This window comes from Macrobrachium rosenbergii, chromosome 56 (genome assembly GCF_040412425.1).
Source record: "Macrobrachium rosenbergii isolate ZJJX-2024 chromosome 56, ASM4041242v1, whole genome shotgun sequence".
In the NCBI taxonomy this organism is placed as follows: domain Eukaryota; kingdom Metazoa; phylum Arthropoda; class Malacostraca; order Decapoda; family Palaemonidae; genus Macrobrachium; species Macrobrachium rosenbergii.
Window position 1 is genome coordinate 14,109,894 of NC_089796.1, and position 22,363 is coordinate 14,132,256.

Consider the following 22,363-nt stretch of genomic DNA (forward strand, 5'->3'; position numbering starts at 1 on the left):
AATGAATTTTGAGGACAATTTTTGCCATCTTCATATCTCTCAGGGTTCACTAGAAGAAGAAGTATATACAACAAATTCGTGTGTAGTTCCATTACAGTATGCCGCGTCCTAGAACAAAATAGAGAGAAAAAAATATTAGTTTAGTCCATTTACACATGTTTTTACGACTTTTAAAATTACTCGAAAGTATCTTCGATAATTATATACTACAAAGCAAATATTCAACAACACTATACATATCTATTGAACGTAACCATCCTTCTAAGTCTTGCAATTACTCTTTGCTTACCTAGATAACATTTCGTGAATTTATTTCTTGCCTGCTTCAGCCATGACCATGGGAATCCCCAGAAGAGAATTGATCATTCCTGAGTTCCTCTTGTGGGCCTCCGCTGCACTCCAGGGTCCGTGGGCCACACGCAGTATTTGGGCTGCAAGATCTGCCACGACCTAGAATCAAGGTTACATCTCCAGTAAAATTCAGAATCTGTTTTTTGCTGATTCTAAGTCAAGCTGTACTCTAGATGTCACTTACAAGAGGAAGCTAAAAGAAAAACATTTCATAGTGTCAGATCGTCAAGTCAGGCACCTGAGTCTGTCAGGTTGAATTTACATCTTCAAGTGTAAACAGAAACTCTTATTGTGTGTATATGGGCTTTTCTTAAGATCGAATGATCATTGTTAATGACATTACCTTTCTTTCCGTAGTTGGGAAATCTTCCTGGGCCACTGCGTAGCAAAAAAGAACTGCCAATGCCACGATGGCAACGATGAATTTTGCCTGCATTCTGGAAGGATGTCAAGTACATGTCATGAATAAGGTGTTACGTTCACGATGTTGCTTAATCATTGTTAAGACTGAGAAATCATGAAATTCATCACGCCTTGGTCAAATTTTGTGTAACAATTTCGTCGTGAATTTAGTCCATTAAGTAAAGAAAATTGTACACTGAAATCTTTGAAGGCAAAACAGTTTATATGGTTTATGGAAAGGGGATAATTACGAAATATAGAATCGACTTTACTCACTTGTTGAGGAGGATGGACGAAGTAAGTGATCAAGAAGACCAGTGAAGATCGAATGATGGAATTGGGAGAAAACCTTCCACTTTTTAAGTGGCGTCACCCTTCACCTGGCCACATGGGCCCCACAGGTATTCCCTCTGAGTCATCCCCCATTCAAAGACAATTTTTTTCTTGCTCTGATTCAAGTTTGTTCGATCTTTTTTTTTTTTGTCACCTGTTAATGTCTTTTAGGTCTACCCAAACGTGAGATTTATTGTTTACATTTTTATTTTCTCTCAGACAATTGTTATGCCATTTTGGGCGGATTACCCAGTGCCATACAAAAAGTGGAAGGATCTTATTCGACCCCCAGAATTGAATCCGAGTTGTTATTTTTTGGTCAATTTTCATCATCACATTCTCGCGAAAAGTGAGTTAAAATTATTTATTTCTCATTCATCTATTTATTTATTTTTTATTTACTTACTTAATTATTTACTTCACTTATTTACATGGTATTGTAAATCTTTCAACACGACCATTAATTTTTCGTAGGTCTGCAAGACCTTCCCAGCTGCTGAGAGACACGGTAAGGGAAGATCTACATTAATATAAAATAAATAACTTTGTAGCTCATTAGGTCACTTTATCTGCAAGAAAACTAGGTATTTCTTTAGTTGGCAAAGGTCTTCGCCGTTCTCGTGGTAGTGGTATCATTGTATTCTTGAACAAGACCTCCAGCTGCTGAGACAGGTAATGGGTTAGTAACTTCAGAACTTTTTAAACATCATTCTGAAATTTAGTAAGATTAGTGAAAATAATACGACTTCTTACATGCATAAAGCCAAACGAAGACGTCTGAAAAGTTTTGATGGTTCTCTTTCCAGGAGATGGCAAAGATCGCAGCCCAAAGTTTGCGAATGGCCCATGGTCCCTGGAGGAAGCAGAGGCTCACAAGAGGAACCCAGAAATGATCAACTTTATCTCTGGGATTCTGGGTCATGGTTGAAGTTGGAAAGAGATAAGACGACAATGTAATCAATTTTCAGCTAGACAAAACAGACGCTTTTGTTTTGTTGTGAGAAGTTACCGCAAAGACGTCGACAACTGCGAAATTTGATAAACTTTATTTTCATCTTCATGAACGGAACGGTAACAACTAAATTTAAAATTGCTCGAAACGTCTAAATAAAGAGAAATACTATATCCCTATGCTTTCCTTTTCATTGCAGGCTAAGATATATCAGTCAGTAGAAGGGCATACACATAAAATGTTTCTTGATCTTCTCTCATTCTCGAGAGAAACTAAGACGCGAAAACCGATCCCCAGTTTTAACTACAAAGTTTTTCGTCGGATATGATTTTCCAGTCAGCAGCTGTTGATGAGTTCACTGTTCTAGTTAAACAACATATAACCAAAAGATGTTAAAACCGTGTAACTATAAAAAAAGAACTGTATTACCTATATTAAAGACCATGCAACATGCCTTGTTGTTGTCGCTTTCCTGTCATTGGTTTATAGGCTACTTAACTCTTTTATGGTTTACTCAGATAAAATTATAATTACTAACTTTAAAATACTTTAATATTAATATATATATATATATATATATATATATATATATATATATATATATATATATATATGTGTATATATATTATATGTGTGTGTGTAAGTTTATTCCAGTGGTATTATGAATTGTATAATAACTGGTATTTGGGGCTTGATATTTCTAAATAAAATATGTCATGGTTTTATACAGTATATATATATATATATATATATACATATATATATATATATATATATATATATATATATATATATATATATATATATATGTATATATATATAAAATATGTAAATATATATATAAATATATACAAGTCAGAAAAGGTAAAAGAGTTGCGAGATTCTTTGTCTACAGTAAATTTGATATTGGGATGTTGGGCAATGATGAACTTAAAGGGAATCAGCATTAAAATCATCTAAACAAACGCAAGTGTGTCGTCCTGTACATAAAGGTGGAAACCAAAAGGAGGCCCCATTTGTCAAATACTGTCTCTCCAGGAGTCATAGTATTCTATATCGACCCAGAGGGGCTTCCCATTCATCCCCCACCTCTGAAACAGGAATCATTGAAATGAAGGGTCGCACGGCCAATTCTAAAACCTAAATAAAGGGCTTACTAAAAACTATAAAAAGGGAACGGGAGAAGGCAAAGTCTGTTTAAAATAATCCAATCCCCTCAACAGGAAAATTAATTAAGTGAAAAATGTGAAACAAGTTTTTGTACAGCGTATAATCATGGTCACGAAATTAGTTTCGGTGTCTCGGTATAATGCCGTATGAGCCGAGGTCCATGAAACTTTAACCACAGCCTGGTATCCTATCCTATATCAAGCTGCCAGAAGCGCTTTAGTAACTTAACCTCTTGAGAGCAGAGGGCCGCAAATTGGTATGTTTGATGATTGGAAGGTGGATGATCCAACCAGGCAGCCTCTCCATCTGCGGACGTACAGGCAAAGCCGGCACAACACCTCCAAAACTAAAAGCGACCCAACGTAGCCTCCAATAAAAGGTCAGTCCCTATCCTCAAAAAAACAACACTTTTTACATGGCGATTCTAACAACAGAACCAAATACTTGGCAAGTTTATAATTTGCTTCTTAACTTCCTGGACGCCTTCTAGGATCTTGATAGTTCATGATCCTGTTTAGAACCTGTAACCAGAAGGTTTTGAAAGTTCATCTGACGTTGTTCATTCATTTTTAATTTTGTCCTCTATTTTGTTATTGCTTCTTAAACAGGTGTTCCACAAATCCACCTGAGAATTGAGTGCATTTTAATCTTATAGTCCTATTTATCCAAAAACTACTATTCTTTTACCTTTTCAGGATGCACAATGATTATACCTTGTCTTTAGCTAATTCATTCAAAGTAAGTACGTGATCCTCTTTTCTAAAAAATGGAGCCCATCTAGTTTTGAGGAATTCCATTGCTTGAAGAAGAGTTTCTGAAGCAGTGAAACTAGGGAAAGGTAAAGAATATTATCAGGTTCAAAATATAGTTTTTGGATAAGGAGAGAAATTTCAGGTGTTTACCAGCCTATTTCTAGAGGTGGTTTGCAGTTTTCTTTTGTCTTCTTTGGCTCTTCTTATATTTTCAGTGGTGCCAGTCCCAGCGTTCACATGCTTTTTTTTTTTTTTTTTTTTTTTATTCCTAACTTTACTCAAACGTTCCTTTTCAGGTTTTCTTATTTTAGGCTCACATGATTGATGCAAATTTCGAGATCATCATTTCACAAAATGAAACTTAGGGTAACCAGATGCAACTGGAATAACATTCCGTTTTCTTTAAATGCTGATAGTCAAAGCTCCACAGAATTCCTAGAAAACGACAGATTTCGCTGCTTCTGTCAATCATTGTCACCCTGTATTTTATGACATTTTTTTCACACATTTTTGTAAGATTTCAGAAGTGAGTATTTGACGGGACCTCTTTGCCTTTTCTGCATTTCCAGAGGTCTATATCTTTTCTTCTCTAACGCCGATATTGTTTTGACGAAATCATGGTTGAAGCCCATTATTATCAATTCAACACTGACGGTACTGAGCACGTTTGTCCCCAATTGTTCGTTCTGCTTTATTCTGTTCGAAAATCATACAATATAAAATCTCATGGCTATATTCTGCACCGTTCATACATACATTCATATGTGCACAAAATATACCGGTTCCCAAATAAAAGTATATTTACTTAGATGAGTAAGTCAAAGACATTCTAAATATCCCTGTTTATTTCCTGTATTCAAAGAAATCTTACAGATCTGAAGGTACATGGTGTTTTCGTCCTGTCAGTTAAATATTGTTAGACTATCGTCCCTGCAGGACTGTCCATTGCTGAAATGCAGTGTTTATGGAAGACAAACTATTTTCTTCAACAACTGAAGACGCTCATTTCCAGGGAGTAGCAACAGAATGAATTCTGAGGGCAATTTTTGCTGTCTTGATATCTCTCAGGGTTCACTAGAAGAGGAAGTATAAACAACAAATTCGTGCGTAGTTCCATTACAGTATGCCGCGTCCTGCAACAAAATAGAGAAAAAATATTAATTTAGCCCATTTTCACATGTTTCATGATATCCTGGTCGCTACTGTTATTTTTACGGCTTTTAAATTTACCCAAAAATATCTTCGAAAATTATATACTACTAAAACAAATGTTTAAACAACACTATACATATCTATTGATCGTAAATCAAATCCTCTATTCTTTCCATTACTTTTTGCTACCTGATAATATTTTCGTGAACTTATTTTGCCTGCTTCAGCCATGACCATGGGAATTCTAGAAGAGAATTGATCATTCCTGAGTTCTCTTGTGGGCCTCCTGCTGCACCCAGGTCCGTGGGCCACACCGCAGGATTTGGGCTGTAAGCGTCCTGCCACGACCTAGAATGAAGGTTACATCTCCAGTAAAATTACGAAGCTGTTAGTTTACTAAACCTGAGTCAAGCTGCATGTACTTAGATGTCACTTACAAGAGGATACTAAAATCAAAAACATTATTCTTGTGTCAGACTCGTCAAGTCAGTGCACATTGAGTCTGTCAGGCTGAATTTACATCTTCGAATGTAAACAGAAACCTTATTGTGTGTATATGGGCTTTTTCTAAGATCGAATAATCATTGTTAATGACATTACCTTTCTTCCGTAGTTGGGAAATCTTCCAGTCACTGCGTAGCAAAAAGAACTGCCAATTTGCCACGATGGCAACGATGAATTTTGCCTGTATTCTGGAAGGATGTCAAGTACATGTCATGAATAAGGTGTTGCGTTGACGATGTTACTTAATCATCTTAAGACTGAGAAATCATGAAAATCATCACGCTGTAGTCAAATTTGTGTATTTCTGTCGTGAATTTAGTCTCAAGTAAAGAAAATTGTACAATGACCGATTATACATAACTCTTTGAAGGCAAAAGAGTTTATATGGTTTATGGAATGGGGATCATTACGAAACAAGGAATCGACTCTACTCACTTGTTGAGGAGGATGGACGAAGGAAGTGATCAAGAAGACCAGTGAAGATCGAATGATGGAGTTGGAGAAAACCTTCCACTTTTAAGTGGCGTCATCCTTCACCTGGCCACCTGGTGCTCCCACCGTATTCCCGAGTCATCCCCATTCATAGACAATTTTTTCTCGCTCTATTCATTTGTCTGTCTTTTTTCTTTTTTTTTTGTCACCTGTTAACGTCTTTTAGGTCCACCCAAACGTGAGATTTATTGTTTACATTTTTATTTTCTTCAGACAATTGTTATGCCATTAGGGCGTGATTACCCAGTGCCATACAAAAAGTGGAAGATCTTATTCGACCCCAGAATTGAACTGAGTTGTTATTTTTGTTTTCTCATCACATTCTCAAGAAAAGTGAGTTAAAATTATTTATTTCCTATTCATCTATTTATTTATTTATTTATTTAATTTACGAACTAATTATTTACTCGTGGGTAATGGTAAAGCCATTGTATCCTGCTTTGCAGCTGCCGAACAAAGTCTCCCAGCTGCTGAGAGAGACAGGTATGGCTTAGGTAACTCCCAAGAACTATAAGCATGGTTCTGAAATTAGTGGAGATGAGTAAAAGTAATATTTCGACGTGTTTCAGCATGCATATTGTGCCAAACGAAGACGACTGAAAAAGTTTTGATGGTTCTTTTTCAGAGATGCAAAGATCACAGCCCAAATCTTGCGGGAATGACCCAGTTGTCCCTGGAGTGAAGCAGAGGCTCACAAGAGGAACTTCAGGAATGATCAACTCTATTCTGGGATTCCCAGTGGGTCATGGCTGAAGATGGAAAGAGATAAGACGACAATGTAATCAAATTTCCAGCCAGACAAACAGACGTTTTTGTTGTGAGAAGTTAATGCAAAGACGCCAGACAACGCGATAGGCTTAATAACTTTATTTTCATCTTCATGAACGGAATGGCAACAACTAAATTTAAAATTGCTCGAAACGTCTAAATAAAGAGAAATGCCATATCCCTATGCTTTCTTTTTCATTGCAGGCTAAGATATATATCAGTAGAAGCACATACTACATAAACGTTTTATGTTCTTGATCTTCTCTCTCATTCTCGAGAGAAAACAAGACGCGAAAACCGATCCCAGCTTTAACTACAAAGTTTTTCGTCGGATACGATTTCCCAGTCAGCAGCTGATGAGTTCACGGTTCTAGTTAAACAACATACAACCAAAAGATGTTGAACCGTGTAACTATAAAAAAGAACTGTAATACTTAGGTAAAATAAAGACCATGCAACATGCCTTGCTGTCGCTTATACTTCTTATTGGTTTATATAGGCTACTTAACCCCTTATGGCTTTACTCATATAAAAATTATTTAATTACCCACTTTAAAAAATACTGTAACATATATATATATATATATATATATATATATATATATATATATATATATATATATATATATATATATATAATGTGTGTGTGTGTGTGTGTGTGTGTGTGTAAGTTATTCCACTGGTATTATGAATTGTATAATAACTGGTATTTGTGTTTTGATATTTCTAAATGAAATGTCATGGTTTTATGTGACATAAATTCACATAAATTCACACATACATACATATTATATATATATATATATATATATATATATATATATATATATATATATATATATATATATATATAAAGTATATGTAAAGCAATGTAAATATATACAAGTCCAGAAAAGGCAAAGAGTTGCGAGATTCTCTCTCAACAGTAAATTTGATATTGGGATGTTGGGCATTGATGAACTCTAAAAGGGAAGCAGCATTAAAATCATGCTAAACAACGCAAGTGTGTCGTCCACATACTTTCTAGAAAATCTTCTTCTTTCTCTGCATCTTTTCCCACTTCTATGTGGGGTCGATGTTTCTAACAGCTTTCCTCCACCTGGCTTGGTGAAACAAGTTGTCGTCTGACAATTGTTTGTCTCTCAGATCTTCTCTAACTACATCCTTCCACCTTCGCTTTAGTCTTCCTCTTGCCCTCCAACCAGGCACCTCCATCTGCATCACTCTCCTCCCTACATAGCCTAATCATCCTTCTCATCACATGGCCATACCACTGCAGTCTTCCTTCCTGGGCCTTCTTTGATAGTTCTTGACTTTAATAGTTCCTCTTATTCATTCATTTTTGATCCTGTCCATTTTTGTTACTCACATCCCACTGGAGCATTTTAATTTAGTCCTATTTATCTAAAACTACTATTGCTTTACCCTTTGTCAGGATGCTAAATGATTATATACCTTCGTCTTTGCTAATTCTTTCAAAGCACAGTAGTGCAGATTTCTCTTTTCTAAAAATGGAGCCTGTCTAGTTTTGAGAATTCCATTGTTTGGAAGACTAGTTTCAAAAGCAGTGAAACTAGGGAAAGAGTAAAGAATATTATCAGGTTCAAAAACATATTTTGGACTAAGGAGAAAAATTTCAGGTGTTTACCAGCCTATTTCTAGAGGTGGTTTGCAGGCTTCTTTTGCCTTCTTTGGCTGTTCTTATATTTTCAGTGGTACCAGTCCCAGCGTTCACATGCTTTCTTTTTTTATTTATTCCTAACTTTACTCAGACGTTCCTTCTCAGGTTATCTTATTTTAAGCTCACATGATTGATGCAAATTTCGAGATCATCATTTCACAAAATGAAACTTAGGCCAACCAGATGCAACTGGAATAACATTCCGTTTTATTTAAATGTCGTAAATCAAAGCTCCACAGAATTCCTAGAAAACGACAGATTTCGTTGCTTCTGTCAATCATTGTCACCCTGTATTTTATGACATTTTTTTTCACACATTTTTTGTAAGATTTATGAAGAGAGATACTTGACTCCGGACCTCTTTGCCTTTTCTGTATTCCCAGAGGCCTATAATCTTTTTTTTTTCTCTAACGTTGATATTGTTCTGATGAAATCATGGGTGAAGCCCATTGTTATCATTTCAACGTTGACGGTATTGAGCATGTTTGTCCCAAATGCACGTTCTACTTTATTCTGCAAGAATAATCATTCAGTATAAAATCTCATGGCTATATTGTGCATCGTCCATACATACATTCATATGTGCACAAAATATATAGGTTCCCAAATAAATGTATATTTACTTTTATGAGTAAGTAAAAGACATGCTAAATTTCTCTGTTTATTCCCTGTATTCAAACAAATCTTACAAATCTGAAGGTACATGGTGTTTTCGTCCTGTCAGTTAGATATTGTTAGACTATCGTCCCTGCAGGACTATCCATCGCTGAAATGCAGTGTTTATGGAAGACAAACTAGTTTCTTCAACAACTGAAGACGCTCGTTTCCAGGGAGTAGCAACAAAATGAATTCTGAGGACAATTTTTGCCATCTTGATATCTCTCATGGTTCACTAGAAGTATAAACAACACATTCGTGCGTAGTTCCATTACAGTATGCCGCGTCCTGGAACAAAATAGAGAAAAAAATATATTAATTTAGTCCATTTACACATGTTTTTACGACTTTTAAAATAACCCGAAAATATCTTCGAAAACTACATACTACAAAGGAAATGTTTAACAACACTATACGAGTACATATTTATTGATCGTAAACATCCTTCCAAGTCTTGCAATTACTCTTTGCTTACCTGGATGACATTTCGTGAACTTATTTCTTGCCTGCTTCAGCCATGACCATGGGAATTCCCAGAAGAGAATTGATCATTCCTGAGTTCCTCTTGTGGGCCTCCGCTGCACTCCAGGGTCCGTGGGCCACACCCAGTATTTGGGCTGCAAGGTCTGCCACGACCTAGAATGAAGGTTACATCTCCAATAAAATTACGAAGCTGTTGTTTACTAATTCTAAGTCAAGCTCATGTACTCTAGATGTCACTTACAGTAAGGAAGCTAAAAGAAAAACATTTCCTTGTGTCAGATCGTCAAGTCAGTGCACCTGGAGTCTGTCAGGTTGATTTACATCTTCGAGTGTAAACAGAAACTCTTATTGTGTGTATATGGGCTTTTCTTAAGGTCGAACGATCATTCTTAATGACATTACCTTTCTTTCCTTAGTTGGGAAATCTTCCTGGGCCACTGCGTAGCAAAAAAGAACTGCCAATGCCACGATGGCAACGATGAATTTTGCCTGCATTCTGGAAGGATGTCAAGTACATGTCATGAATAAGGTATTGCGTTCACGATGTTGCTTAATCATTGTTTTATAGGCTGAGAAACCATGAAATACGTTAGGCTGTACTCAATTTTGTGTAACAATTTCGTCGTGAATTTAGTCCTTTAAGTAAAGAAAATTGTACATAAATCTTTGAAGGCAAAAGAGTTTATATGGTTTATGGAAAGGGGATAATTACGAAATATAGAATCGACTTTACTCACTTGTTGAGGAGGATGGACGAAGGAAGTGATCAAGAAGACCAGTGAAGATCGAATGATGGAATTGGGAGAAAACCTTCTACTTTTTAAGTGGCGTCACCACATCACCTGGCCACCTGGTGCCCCACACGTATTCCCGAGTCATCCCCCATTCATTGACAATTTTTCTCGCTCTGGTTCATTTGTCTGAATCTTTTTTTTTTTTTTTTTTGTCACCTGTTAATGTCTTTTTAGGTCTACCCAAACGTGAGATTTATTGTTTACATTTTTATTTTCTCTCAGACTATTATTGTTATGCCATTAGGGCGTGATTACCCAGTGCCATACAAAAAGTGGAAGAATCTTATTCGACCCAAGAATTGAATCCGAGTTGCCATTCTGGCCATTTCTCATCACATTCTCGCGAAAAGTGAGTTAAAATGATTTATTTACTTATTTATCTATTTGTTTATTTATCTCTTTACTTACTTAAGTACTTACTTATTTACTTACTTGTTTATTTACTTATTCACTTATTTCACAAAAGTATTCACTCTCTATAAATCATGGTATTCAGCAAAACTTTCTCTTTCACGATCATTGATTTTTCGTAGGTCTGCAAGACTTGAATTTCATTTTCTTTCCAGTTATTTCCTTTAATGGCCTGAGTTAGTTATCACTGAAAAGTGAAATATCTAGAATATAAAATAAATAACTTTGTAAGGAAGTCATTGCATTAGGTCACTTTATCTGTGAGAAACTGCTAGGTATTTCCTTTCCAGAGTGCTGACAAATGTCTTCGCTGTTCTCGTGGTAATGGTAACCATTGTATCCTGCTTTGCAGCTGCTGAACAAGACCTCCCAGCTGCTGAGAGACAGGTAAGGGTTTAGTAACTCTCCAAGAACAATAAGCTTGGTTCCGAAATGTAGTGAGATGAGTAAAAAAATATTTTTTCGAAGTGTTCTTATGTACATATTGGGCCAAACGAAGACGACTGAAAAAGTTTTTATGGTTCTCTTTTCAGGAGGTGGCAAAGATCACAGCCCAAATCTTGCGAATGGCCCGTGGTCCTGGAGTGCAGCAGAGGCTCATAAGAGGAACTCAGGAATGATCAACTCTATTCTGGGGATTCCCAGGGTCATGGCTGAAGCTGGAAAGAGATAAGACGACAACGTAATCAAATTTCAGCTAGACAAAACAGACGCTTTTGTTTTGTTGTGAGAAGTTACGGCAAGGACGTCGACAACTGCGAAAATTTGATCACTTTATTTTCATCTTTATGAATGGAATGGTAAAAACTAAATTTAAAATTGCTTGAAACGTCTAAATAAAGAGAAATACCATATCCATATGCTTTCTTTTTCATTGCAGGCATCGATATACATCAGTTTTATTTTCTTGATCTTCTCTCTCATTCTCGAGAGAAACCAAGACGCGAAAACCGACCCCAGTTTTAACTACAAAGTTTTTCGTCGGATGTGATTTTCCAGTCAGCTGCTGATGAGTTCACTGTTCTAGTTAAACAACATACAACCAAAAGATGTTAAACCATGTAACTATAAAAAAGAACTGTAATACTTATTACATATAATAAAGACCATGCAACATACCTTGTTGTCGCTTATACTTCTTATTGGTTTTATATATATATATATATATATATATATATATATATATATATATATATATATATATATATATATATATATATATATATATATAGGCTACTAACTCTAAAAAGGCTTTACTCATGTAAGATTATACAATTACCCACTTTAAAAGTACTGTAATATATATATATATATATATATATATATATATATATATATATATATATATGTGTGTGTGTGTGTGTGTGTGTGTGTGTGTGTGTGTGTGTGTGTTGTCCCACTGGTATTATGAATTGTATAATAACTGTCATTTGTGGTTTAATATTTCTAAATAAAATATTTCATGGTTTTTATGTGACAAAATTCACACACATATATATATATATATATATATATATATATATATAATATATATATATATATATATATATATATATATATATATATATATATATAATATATATATATATATATATATATATATATATATATATATAAAGCATATGTAAAGCATATGTAAATATATACAAGTCCAGAATAAAAGAGTTTTGAGATTACTCTCTACAGTAAATTTGATATTGGGATGTTGGGTATTGATGAACAACTATAAGGGAAGCAGCATTGAAATCACGCTAAACAACGCAAGTGTGTCGTCCACAGACTTTCTAGAAAATCTTCTTCTTTCTCTGCATCTTTTTCCACTTCCATGTGGGGTCGATGTTTCTAACAGCTTTCCTCCACCTGGCTTGGTCAAACGAGTTGTCGTCTGACAATTGTTTGTCTCTCAGGTCTTCTCTAACTACATCCATCCACCTTCGCTTTAGTCTTCCTCTTTCTCTCCAACCATGCTCCTCCATCTGCATCACTCTCCTTCCTACATATGCCTCATCCCTTCTCATCACATGGCCATACCACTGCAGTCTTCTTTCCTGGGCCTTCTTTGATAGTTCTGCGACTTTAATAGTCCTCTTATTCATTCATTTTTTATCTTGTCCATTTTTGTTACTCCACACATCCACCTGAGCATTTTCATCTTTAGTCCTATTTATCTAAAACTACTATTGCTTTACCCTTGTCAGGATGCACAATGATTATATCTTCGTCTTTAGCTAATTCTTTCAAAGTACAGTACGTAGATTTCTCTTTTCTAAAGAATGGAGCCCGTCTAGTTTTAAGGAATTCCATTGCTTGGAAGACTAGTTTCGAAGCAGTGGAAACTAGGAAAGGTAAAGAATACTATCAGGTTCAAAAATATAATTTTGGACTAAGGAGAAAAATTTCAGGTGTTTACCAGCCTATTTCTAGAGGCGGTTTGCAGGCTTTCGTTGTCTTCTTTGGCTGTCCTTATATTTTCAGTGGTACCAGTCCCAGCTTTCACGTGCTTTCTTTTTTCATTTATTCCTAACTTTATTTAGATGTTCCTTCTTACTTTTTCTTATTTTAGGCTCACATGACTGATGATAATTTTGAGATTATTGTTTCACAAAATTAAACTTATGGCAACCATATGAAACTAGATTAACATTCCGTTTTCTTTAAATGCCGTAAATCAAAGCTCCACAGAATTCCTAGAAAACGACAGATTTCGTTGCTTCTGTCAATCATTGTCACCCTGTAAATTCTTTTTTAAGATTTATGAAGTGAGATACTTGACTCTGGACCTCTTTGTCTTGTCTATTCTCTGAGGACTATTATTTTTTTTCTGACGCTGATATTGTTTTGATGAAATCATGGGTGAAGCTCGTTGTTGTCATTTCAACATTAACGGTATTGAGCACGTTTGTCCCCAAATGTAAAATATAAAATCCCATGGCTATATTCTGAGCCGTTCATACATACACTCATACTGTATGTGCACAAAATATATAGGTTCCCAAATAAATTTATATTTACCTAGATGTGTAAGTAAAATGCATTCTAAACTTCCCTGTTTATTTCATGTATTGAAACAAATCTTACAAATCTGAAGGTACGTGGTGTTTTCGTCCTGTCAGTTAGATATTGTTAGACCATCGGCCCTGCAGGACTGCACATTGCTGAAATGCAGTATTAATGGAAGAGAAACTATTTTCATCAACAACTGAAGACCTTCGTTTTGAGGGAGTAGCAACAGAATGAATTTTGAGGGTAATTTTCCCTGTCTTGATTTCTCTCAAGGTTCAGCTAGAAGAAGAAGTATAAACAACAAATTCGCGTGTAGTTCCATTATAGTACGCCGTGTCCTGCAACAAAAGATAAAGAATATTAATTTGGTTCATTTACACATTTTTCATGATATCCCTGATCTCAACTGTAATTTCTACTAATTTTTAAAACTGCCCAAAATATCTGTTGATCGTTAATCATCCATTTAAACCTTGCAGATGCTCTTTACTAACCTAGAAGATAACATTTCATAGTCTTATTTCTTGCCTGCTTCAGCCATGACCATGGGAATTCCCAGAAGAGAATTGATCATTCCTGAGTTCCTCTTGTGGGCCTCTGTTGCACTCCAGGGTCCGTGGGCCACACGCAATATTTGGGCTGCAAGGTCTGCCACGACCTAGAATCAAGGTTACATCTGTAAAATTCCGAAGCTGTTGTTTACTAATTCTGCGTCAAGCGCATGTACCCTAGATGTCACTTACTACAAGAGGGAAACTAAAATCAAAACACTTCTTTCTGTCAGACTGTTAAGTAAGTGCACATTGGAGTCTGTCAGGCTGAATTTACATCTTCAAATGTAAACAGAAACTCTTATTGTGTGTATATGAGCTTTTCTTAAGATTGAATGATCAATGTTAATGACATTACCTTTCTTTCCGTAGTTGGGAAATCTTCCTGGCCACTACGTAGCAAAAAAGAACTGCCAATGCCACGATGGCAACGATGAATTTTGCCTGCATTCTGGAAGGATGTCAAGTACATGTCATGAATAAGGTGTTACGTTGACGGTATTACTTAATCATCTGAAGACAGAGAAATCATGAAAATCATTACGCTGTAGTCAAATTTTGTGTAACAAATTCGTCGTGAATTTACTCCATTAAGTAAAGAAAATTGTACACTGACCGGCTTATATATAAATCTTTGAAGACAAAAGAGTTTATATGGTTTATGGAAAGGGGATAATTACGAAATATGGAATCGACTTTACTCACTTGTTGAGGAGGATGGACGAAGAAAGTGATCAAGAAGACCAGTAAAGATCGAATGATGGAGTTGGGAGAAAACCTTCCACTTTTTAAGCGGCGTCACCCCTTCACCTGGCCACCTGGGCTCCCACAGGTATTCCCGAGTCATCCCCCATTCAAAGACAATTTTTCTCGCTCTAATTCGTTCCTCTGCATCTTTTTTTTTTTTTTGTTTTTGTTAAGGGGGGGACAACTGTTAACGTCTTTTTAGGTCTACCCAAACGTGAGATTTATTGTTTACATTTTTATTTTCTCTCAGACAATTGTTGTTATGCCATTTGGGCGTAATTAGCCAGTGCCATATGAAAAGTGGAAGGATCTAATTCGGCCCCAGAATTGAATCCCAGTTGCTATTCAGGTCTCTTTCTCACCACATTCTCTCGGAAGGTGAATTAAAATTGTTTATCAATCTATTTACTTATTTATTTATTTTATATATTTATATATATTTATTATATATATATATATATATATATATATATATATATATATATATATATATATATATATATATAAACAAGTCCAGAAAATGCAAAGAATTCCGATATTCTTTCTTTACACTAAATGTAATATTTGGATATTGGTCATTGATGAACTCTAAAAGGGAATCAGCATTAAAATCACCTTAAACAACGCAAATGTGTCGTCCACATATCTTCTATAAAATAAAGAGTGGAAACCGAGGGGGCCATTTATCAAATACTGTCTACTCCAGGGAGTCCATGTATTGGCTACGGTACCCAAGGGGATTCCCACCGCCACCCCTTCCACCTGTCTGAAACAAGAATCATTAAAAATGAAGACCGTGCCCCTCTCGCCCAATTCTAAAACTCTCCCAAACAAAAGATTATTAGAACTATTAAAAAAGGAGTCGGAAGAAGGGAAAAGTTTGTTTGAAATAATCCCAATCGTCTCCTCAACAGGAACATTAGCAAACAGGGACTCAATGTTAAAGTTGACCATAAAAAGGACAGGGTCTTGTTTCAGAATATCCTCTTTAAAATCAACAGCACTTTTTACATTGTGAGTGTTATTGGTAAGCGGTTCTAACAACAGGACCAAATACTTGGCAAGTTTATAATTTGGCGTATTTCACGAGGAAAGTATTGGTTTAAGTAGGACGCCTCCTTAAGGATCTCTGAAAGCCATACATGATCCCGGATGTGGAACCTGTAACGAGAAGGTTTTGGAAAGTGTTTTCATCAGCAACGTTGTTGCGTCTGAGTACTTTGAGAAACCAGCTAATTTTGTCCTCTATTTTGGTAACGTTTTGTAAATTAGGTGTTCCTTAAATGATGAAATCCTGATGAGTCATTGAGAATTGAGTGCATTCTGATAATATAGTCATATTTATCTATAACTACTGTTCCCTTACCTTTGTCAGGATGTACGATTATATCTTCGCCTTTAGCTAATTCTTTCAAAATATGTAGATCCTCTTTTTTAAACGTTGATCAAACTGATTGCATTAAGATTAAGATGAGTAAAAATGAATACTGACATGGCCAATATTGCTGAATTTCCCTGATCAGAAAGATCAGCCAATCAGACGCTACAGCGCACTGAGAACCTTTGAGAACATTTGAAGATGTACTGTCAAAGGGCTAAAGTGATTCATTCATGAAAGTAAAATTTGGATTAGTGTTGTATTGATCAGCACCCAAAGGCCCTTTTCACCTGACTTAGGAAAACCAGGAAAATGGCTGCCAATGGCTCAGAAGCTAGATCTATGGGCTTCACTAGAGCCCCATCCCTAGTTCGCATGCGCCAGTGATAATCTATCAAAATCTGAACAGAGCTTAAACACTGGCAAGTGTCTAGCCTCTCAAAAAATATATGGGCTATCGACAACTTAATCAGTTCGCTGCGATTGAGGATATTGTCTAATATTGTACATTCTCAACATTTCATCTTGGACTTAATACCCAGTTCGGTCTTATGTCTTTATGTTGCGTTTCAGTTAAATTTTTATGATAATGATTCGAATCTCATTCATAAAGCGGACTTCAAATAAAACTAGGATTCTCAGAACACCGAGATATAATTGTGTAAATGAGAATTATCATTGGTTTCTTTCAAGCAAAACTATCTTCTCGGCAAGCAATGAGATTTTGTTGTATTTCCAGTGTAAGCATAGGTAAATAAATGAAATAAACACAGTTAAATAAATTTTAATTTTTGATAAGTAGTCTAAAAATTAATAGAAATAGAAATTTCGTTGTGCTTTTTATGACTCCTTGAAGTTAGTAATTAAAACTGAACATTATTTCAAACGACTACGAAAATAACACAGATGGAATTCTTTTTCATTCTTAAATAATATAATGAAAATATTTTATGATCAACTGTGACGTTTTCTGAGCTTAGAAAACCCACAGTGAAAATTTTAAATCTCATTTAAATATTTTCATAGACTAAGGAAGAGAAAGATGATATCGGAATTCCATTGCTTGGAAGACTATTTTCAAATTAGTGGGTACTAGGAGAAGCAAAGAATATTATCAGGGTCTTAGAATAGTCCAAAAACATAATTTTGGAATAAGGAGAAAAATCTCAGATGTTTACCAGTTTGTTCGAAAGCCTTAAACGAATGGCTCTATATCTGTTGCTCTTGACGAAGGAACTTTTGTCCCTTTCCGTATTTCCAGCCGAGATTTGCAGGTTTCGGTTGTCTTTTCTTGATCTTCCTATATTTTCAGTGATGCCAGATTTTACATTTTATTCTTTGACATTGTTACATATAAACTTAATTCAGAAGTTCCTTCTCAGTTTTTCTTATTTCATGTTTAAAAGATTACTACAGATTCTGAGATCAGCATTTCATCAAATTAAATTTAGTGTAACTAGATGCGGGTGGGACAATATTTCTTTTTTTTTTAAGTTACTTAAGATAAATTTCTCCAGATTTCATAGTAGACATCGAATTTCATTGCTCTTTGTCTGTCATTGTTACCCAATATTTATGTGACATTTTTTCACATTTTTTTTAAGATTTGTGAAGTGAGATACTTGACTCTGGACCTCTTTGTCTTGTCTGTGTTCCCAGAGGCCTATAATCTTTTTTTTCTCTGACTCTGATATTATTTTGATAAAATCATGGGTGAAGCTCGCTGTTATCATTTCAACATTGACGGCATTGAGCACGTTTGTCCCCAAATGTTCGTTCTGCTTTATTCTGCATGAAGAATCATACTGTATAAAATCTCATGACTATATTCTGCACCGTTCATACATACACTCATATGAGCACAAAATATGTAGGTTTCTATATAAATGAATATTTACTTAGGTGTGAAAGTAAAAGACATTCTAAACATCCCTGTTTATTTCCTGTATTCAAACAAATCTTACAACTCTGAAGGTACATGGTGTTTTCGTCCTGTCAGTTAGATATTGTTAGACCTTCGTCCCTGCAGGACTGTGCATTGCTGAAATGCAGTGTTTATGGAAGACAAACTATTTTCTTCAACAACTGAAGACGCTCATTTCCAGGGAGTAGCAACAGAATGAATTCTGAGGGCAATTTTTGCTGTCTTGATATCTCTCAGGGTTCACTAGAAGAAGAAGTATATACAACAAATTCGGGCGTGGTTCCATTACAGTATGCCGTGACCTAAAACAAAATAGAGAAGAAAATATTAATTTAGTCCATTTACACATTTTTCACCATATCCCTGATTGCTATCGTTATTTTTACGACTTTTAAAAATACCCGAAAATATCTTCGAACTCCATATACTACAAAACAAATGTTTAACAAAACTATACTTATCTATTGGTCGTAACCATCCTTCCAAGTCTTCCAATTACTCTTTGCTTACCTGGATAACATTTCGTGAACTTATTTCTTGCCTGCTTCAGCCATGACCATGGGAATCCCCAGAAGAGAATTGATCATTCCTGAGTTCCTCTTATGGGCCTCTGCTGCATTCCAGGGTCCGTGGGCCACACGCAGGATTTGGGCTGCAAGGTCTGCCACGACCTAGAATCAAGGTTATATCTCCAGTAAAATTCCGAAGCTGTTGTTTACTAATTCTAAGTCAAGCTCATGTACTCTAGACGTCACTTACTACAAGAGGGACACTAAAATCAAAACATTTCATTGTTCACACGTCAAATAAGCGGACACTTGAGTATGCCAGGTGGAATTTACATCTTCAAATGTAAAAAGAAACTCTTATTGTGTGTATATGCGCTTTTTTTAAGATCGAATGATCATTCTTAATGACATTACCTTTCTTTCCGTAGTTGGGAAATCTTCCTGGGCCACTGCGTAGCAAAAAACAACTGCCAATGCCACGATGGCAACGATGAATTTTGCCTGCATTCTGGAAGGATGTCAGTACATGTCATGAATATGGTGTTACGTTCACGGTGTTACTTAATCATCTTAAGACTGAGAAATCATTAAATTCATCGCGTCATGGTCAAATTTTGTGTAATAATTTCGTAGTGAATTTACTCCATTAAGTAAAGAAAATCGTACACTGACCGTTTATATATAAAATCTTTGAAGGCAAAACAGTTTATATGGTTTATGGAAAGGTGGTAACTACGAAATATGGAATCGACTTTACTCACTTGTTTAGGAGGATGGACGAAGGAAGTGATCAAGAAGACCAGTGAAGATCGAATGATGGAATTGGGAGAAAACCTTCCACTTTTTAAGCGGCGACACCCCTTCACCTGTCCACCTGGGCTCCCACAGGTATTCCCGAGTCATCCCCCATTCAAAGACAATTTTTCTTGCTCTAATTCGTCTGTCTGCATCTTTTTTTTTTTTTGTCACCTGTCAGTGTCTTTTTAGCTCTACCCAAACGTGAGATTTATTGTTTACTTTTTTATTTTCTCTCAGACAATTGTTATGCCATTTGGGAGTAGGGTTAAAATTTGCATTTCTGCGTTACTGATATTATATTATAGCTCAGTCTTCTGGAAGTGTTGAATCAATTAGATGTTTTATTGATTTTCACTGGACTGAAGGAACGCTAAGGGATAATCGCGGGAATTATTACAGGAAATCTTTTTAGGATATGTATAAGGCATCTAACTATGTGGAATAGGAAACTGAAGAAGTTACTATCTTAGTTTTGACCACTGAGCTGATTAACAAGGGCTCGAAAGATTAGACATGGCTAAGAACCAATTGGTTATTTAGCAACGGGACCTTTATTGTGATTGAGCCACATTATAGAGAGAAATGAATTTCTATCACCAGAAATAAATTCCTCTAACTCTTCATCAGCAGGCCGGGGGAATTGAACTCTGGTCCATCGAGTGACAGTCCGAAGCTCTATCGGCTCAGCCAACGAAGGGCTTTCTGTTGAAGAAAAATCGAGACATGCTACTACCTTCTATAACAAAGACCTCAGGAAATAATTTCTGAGCAAAGTGGGATTCTATAGGGCATTCCAATGAATTACACAACTGAATTTTACGCATATAATCTTACGTCATTTTAATGTGAAACAGAAAGTATGCGATTTTCACTGAAGAGAAACAACTTTAGTTTTACCATTTTACTGTAAAAAAGCTAGATCATATGTTGCTAATTTACCTCCTTTCATCAATTTTTCACTTCAAAGTGAATACGTATTTTCTGTAGAAGGAGATCCACAAGTAATTTTGCACGTACATGCAAAGTTCAGAGGCTGCAAAGAAGACTGAAAAAATTAGCGGTTATAAAAGTATCAAAGTGGGTTAAGCAAAAATTAATTCAATTGAGCTTAGAAGAGGAAGTCAAGAAAGTCACTGTGCATGATAGAAGAGAGAACCGCTTGATCTGTAATTAATTCAGGAAAAATATTGCGAGTGGCAAGAGAAGACAGTAGGAGCTTTGCAGAAGCCATGAACGAAAATAAGAATGAGAATCTTTTATCGAACTCTCGGGCAGAGTTTTCGAGTGATGTCAGTCAGCGAGCAAGTTCAAGGTTTGATGAACGGTGCTACTATAGTATATCTACCATCCATTTTCTACATTTGACCCCTCAGGGGCTAGTACTAAACACGGCGAAACAGTGTAGGTGAGTCACTGTTTCGCCATGCTCAGTACTAACCCCTGGGGAATAGTTCTGTACACAGTTTGAGGAAGTAATTGCCATAGGCCTTAATTGGGTTGTTTGGTAGACAGCATCCTAATTTTTGGTAGGTCGTGAATAGCTCGGTAGATATACTATAGTAGCACCTGATAAACATTACGTTAAATCCAAATTTTTTATACCTTGGTTCCTTACCTGTAATACGCAGAAGCCACAAAAGCAGTTCAAAATTTAATTTCGGTCAAAATATACATTTTATTATACCTTTCTGTAATGTAGAAAAATGTTTCTTAATGAAATTTTACTCATTGTAAGCATTACTAAAGGGTGTTTGCAATGTCCCTTCCGCCCTAGCTGTATCCACTTTTTCGCCTTTTACTTTACCTCTCTTCCCATTTCCTCTCTTCAGTCTGGCTGTCCAACCTTTCTAAATGTTACCTCTTAGTGCACCAGTGAGAGTATCTGCCAGTTACAACCGTAGATACTTGTACGTCATTTTCTTTATTTCCTGACTCTTTATCTTGCTATCTAACCACTTCAATCCCTCTTTTCACTGCCTTAAGCCTCGAGTGACTGGAATTTCCCAGAGCTTGGCCTGTTAGTCTAAATTTCGTCAACGGTTTCGTAAAAGACTGAATCCTAATGGAAACATGGATCTTACCTACTGGATTAACCTCGAAAACATACGATATAAACAATCAGGATTTGCTAACTGCGCAAGATGTTGCTTTTCTTTTTGAGTAAACTTTCCTCTCGTACCGGATAATGATTTTGACTCCAGCACGCGACAGAAATTATTTGTACTGTTTGCTGCTCCTTGAATTCATGAGGCAACATTACAAAGTTTTCGAAGAAATGTAGCTCAAACTTTGATAAAAATCCTTATAAAATATTATTAATTCGTTTCTTGTAAGAGCTATGGCATTTTGCACGTTCCTATAAACCAGGAACACTCAACTATTGTGTAGCAGCTAATAAAAAAGCAGGAAATGACCATTGTTTGAGATTAGAAAAGAAATGTTATTAGTAGATTAGCTGAATTTAAAATTCAGGACTGGAGAGCACAGAACGGTGAAGTTTCTCACAATATTTTGTGCAAACTAACAATCACCATCTCGTATCTGTTGTGCC

General features: G+C 35.8%; 1 protein-coding gene and 1 long non-coding RNA gene across 3 annotated transcripts; both read right to left on the minus strand.

Annotated features, from left to right (window-relative positions):
- Positions 1-6,116, minus strand: LOC136836716 (pigment-dispersing hormone type 1-like). Of its 2 annotated transcripts, none has more exons than XM_067101233.1 (4): positions 6,052-6,116; positions 695-788; positions 290-450; positions 1-108 (listed from the first exon to the last, which is right to left on the minus strand). In XM_067101233.1, exons 2-3 carry the CDS (start codon positions 785-787, stop codon positions 310-312), a joined length of 234 nt encoding a protein of 77 aa, XP_066957334.1. In that variant the 5' UTR covers position 788; positions 6,052-6,116; the 3' UTR covers positions 1-108; positions 290-309. The 2 variants fall into 2 exon arrangements, with proteins under 2 accessions (XP_066957334.1, XP_066957333.1); XM_067101232.1 differs by lacking the exon at positions 6,052-6,116 and adding an exon at positions 1,030-1,083.
- Positions 6,117-9,205: 3,089 nt separating this feature from the next.
- Positions 9,206-10,817, minus strand: LOC136836717 (uncharacterized). Its single transcript, XR_010852457.1, has 4 exons — positions 10,435-10,817; positions 10,100-10,193; positions 9,690-9,850; positions 9,206-9,502 (listed from the first exon to the last, which is right to left on the minus strand). It is a non-coding gene; the product is annotated as an uncharacterized lncRNA (long non-coding RNA).
- Positions 10,818-22,363: the final 11,546 nt, after the last annotated feature.

Excerpts from the sequence above, each read along its gene's own strand:
- LOC136836716 (XM_067101233.1), bottom strand. The coding sequence starts at position 787 with ATGCAGGCAAAATTCATCGTTGCCATCGTGGCATTGGCAGTTCTTTTT. Across the intron at positions 451-694 it reads TCCCAACTACGGAAAGAAAG|GTCGTGGCAGATCTTGCAGC; the intron begins GTAATGTCATTA and ends CCTTGATTCTAG.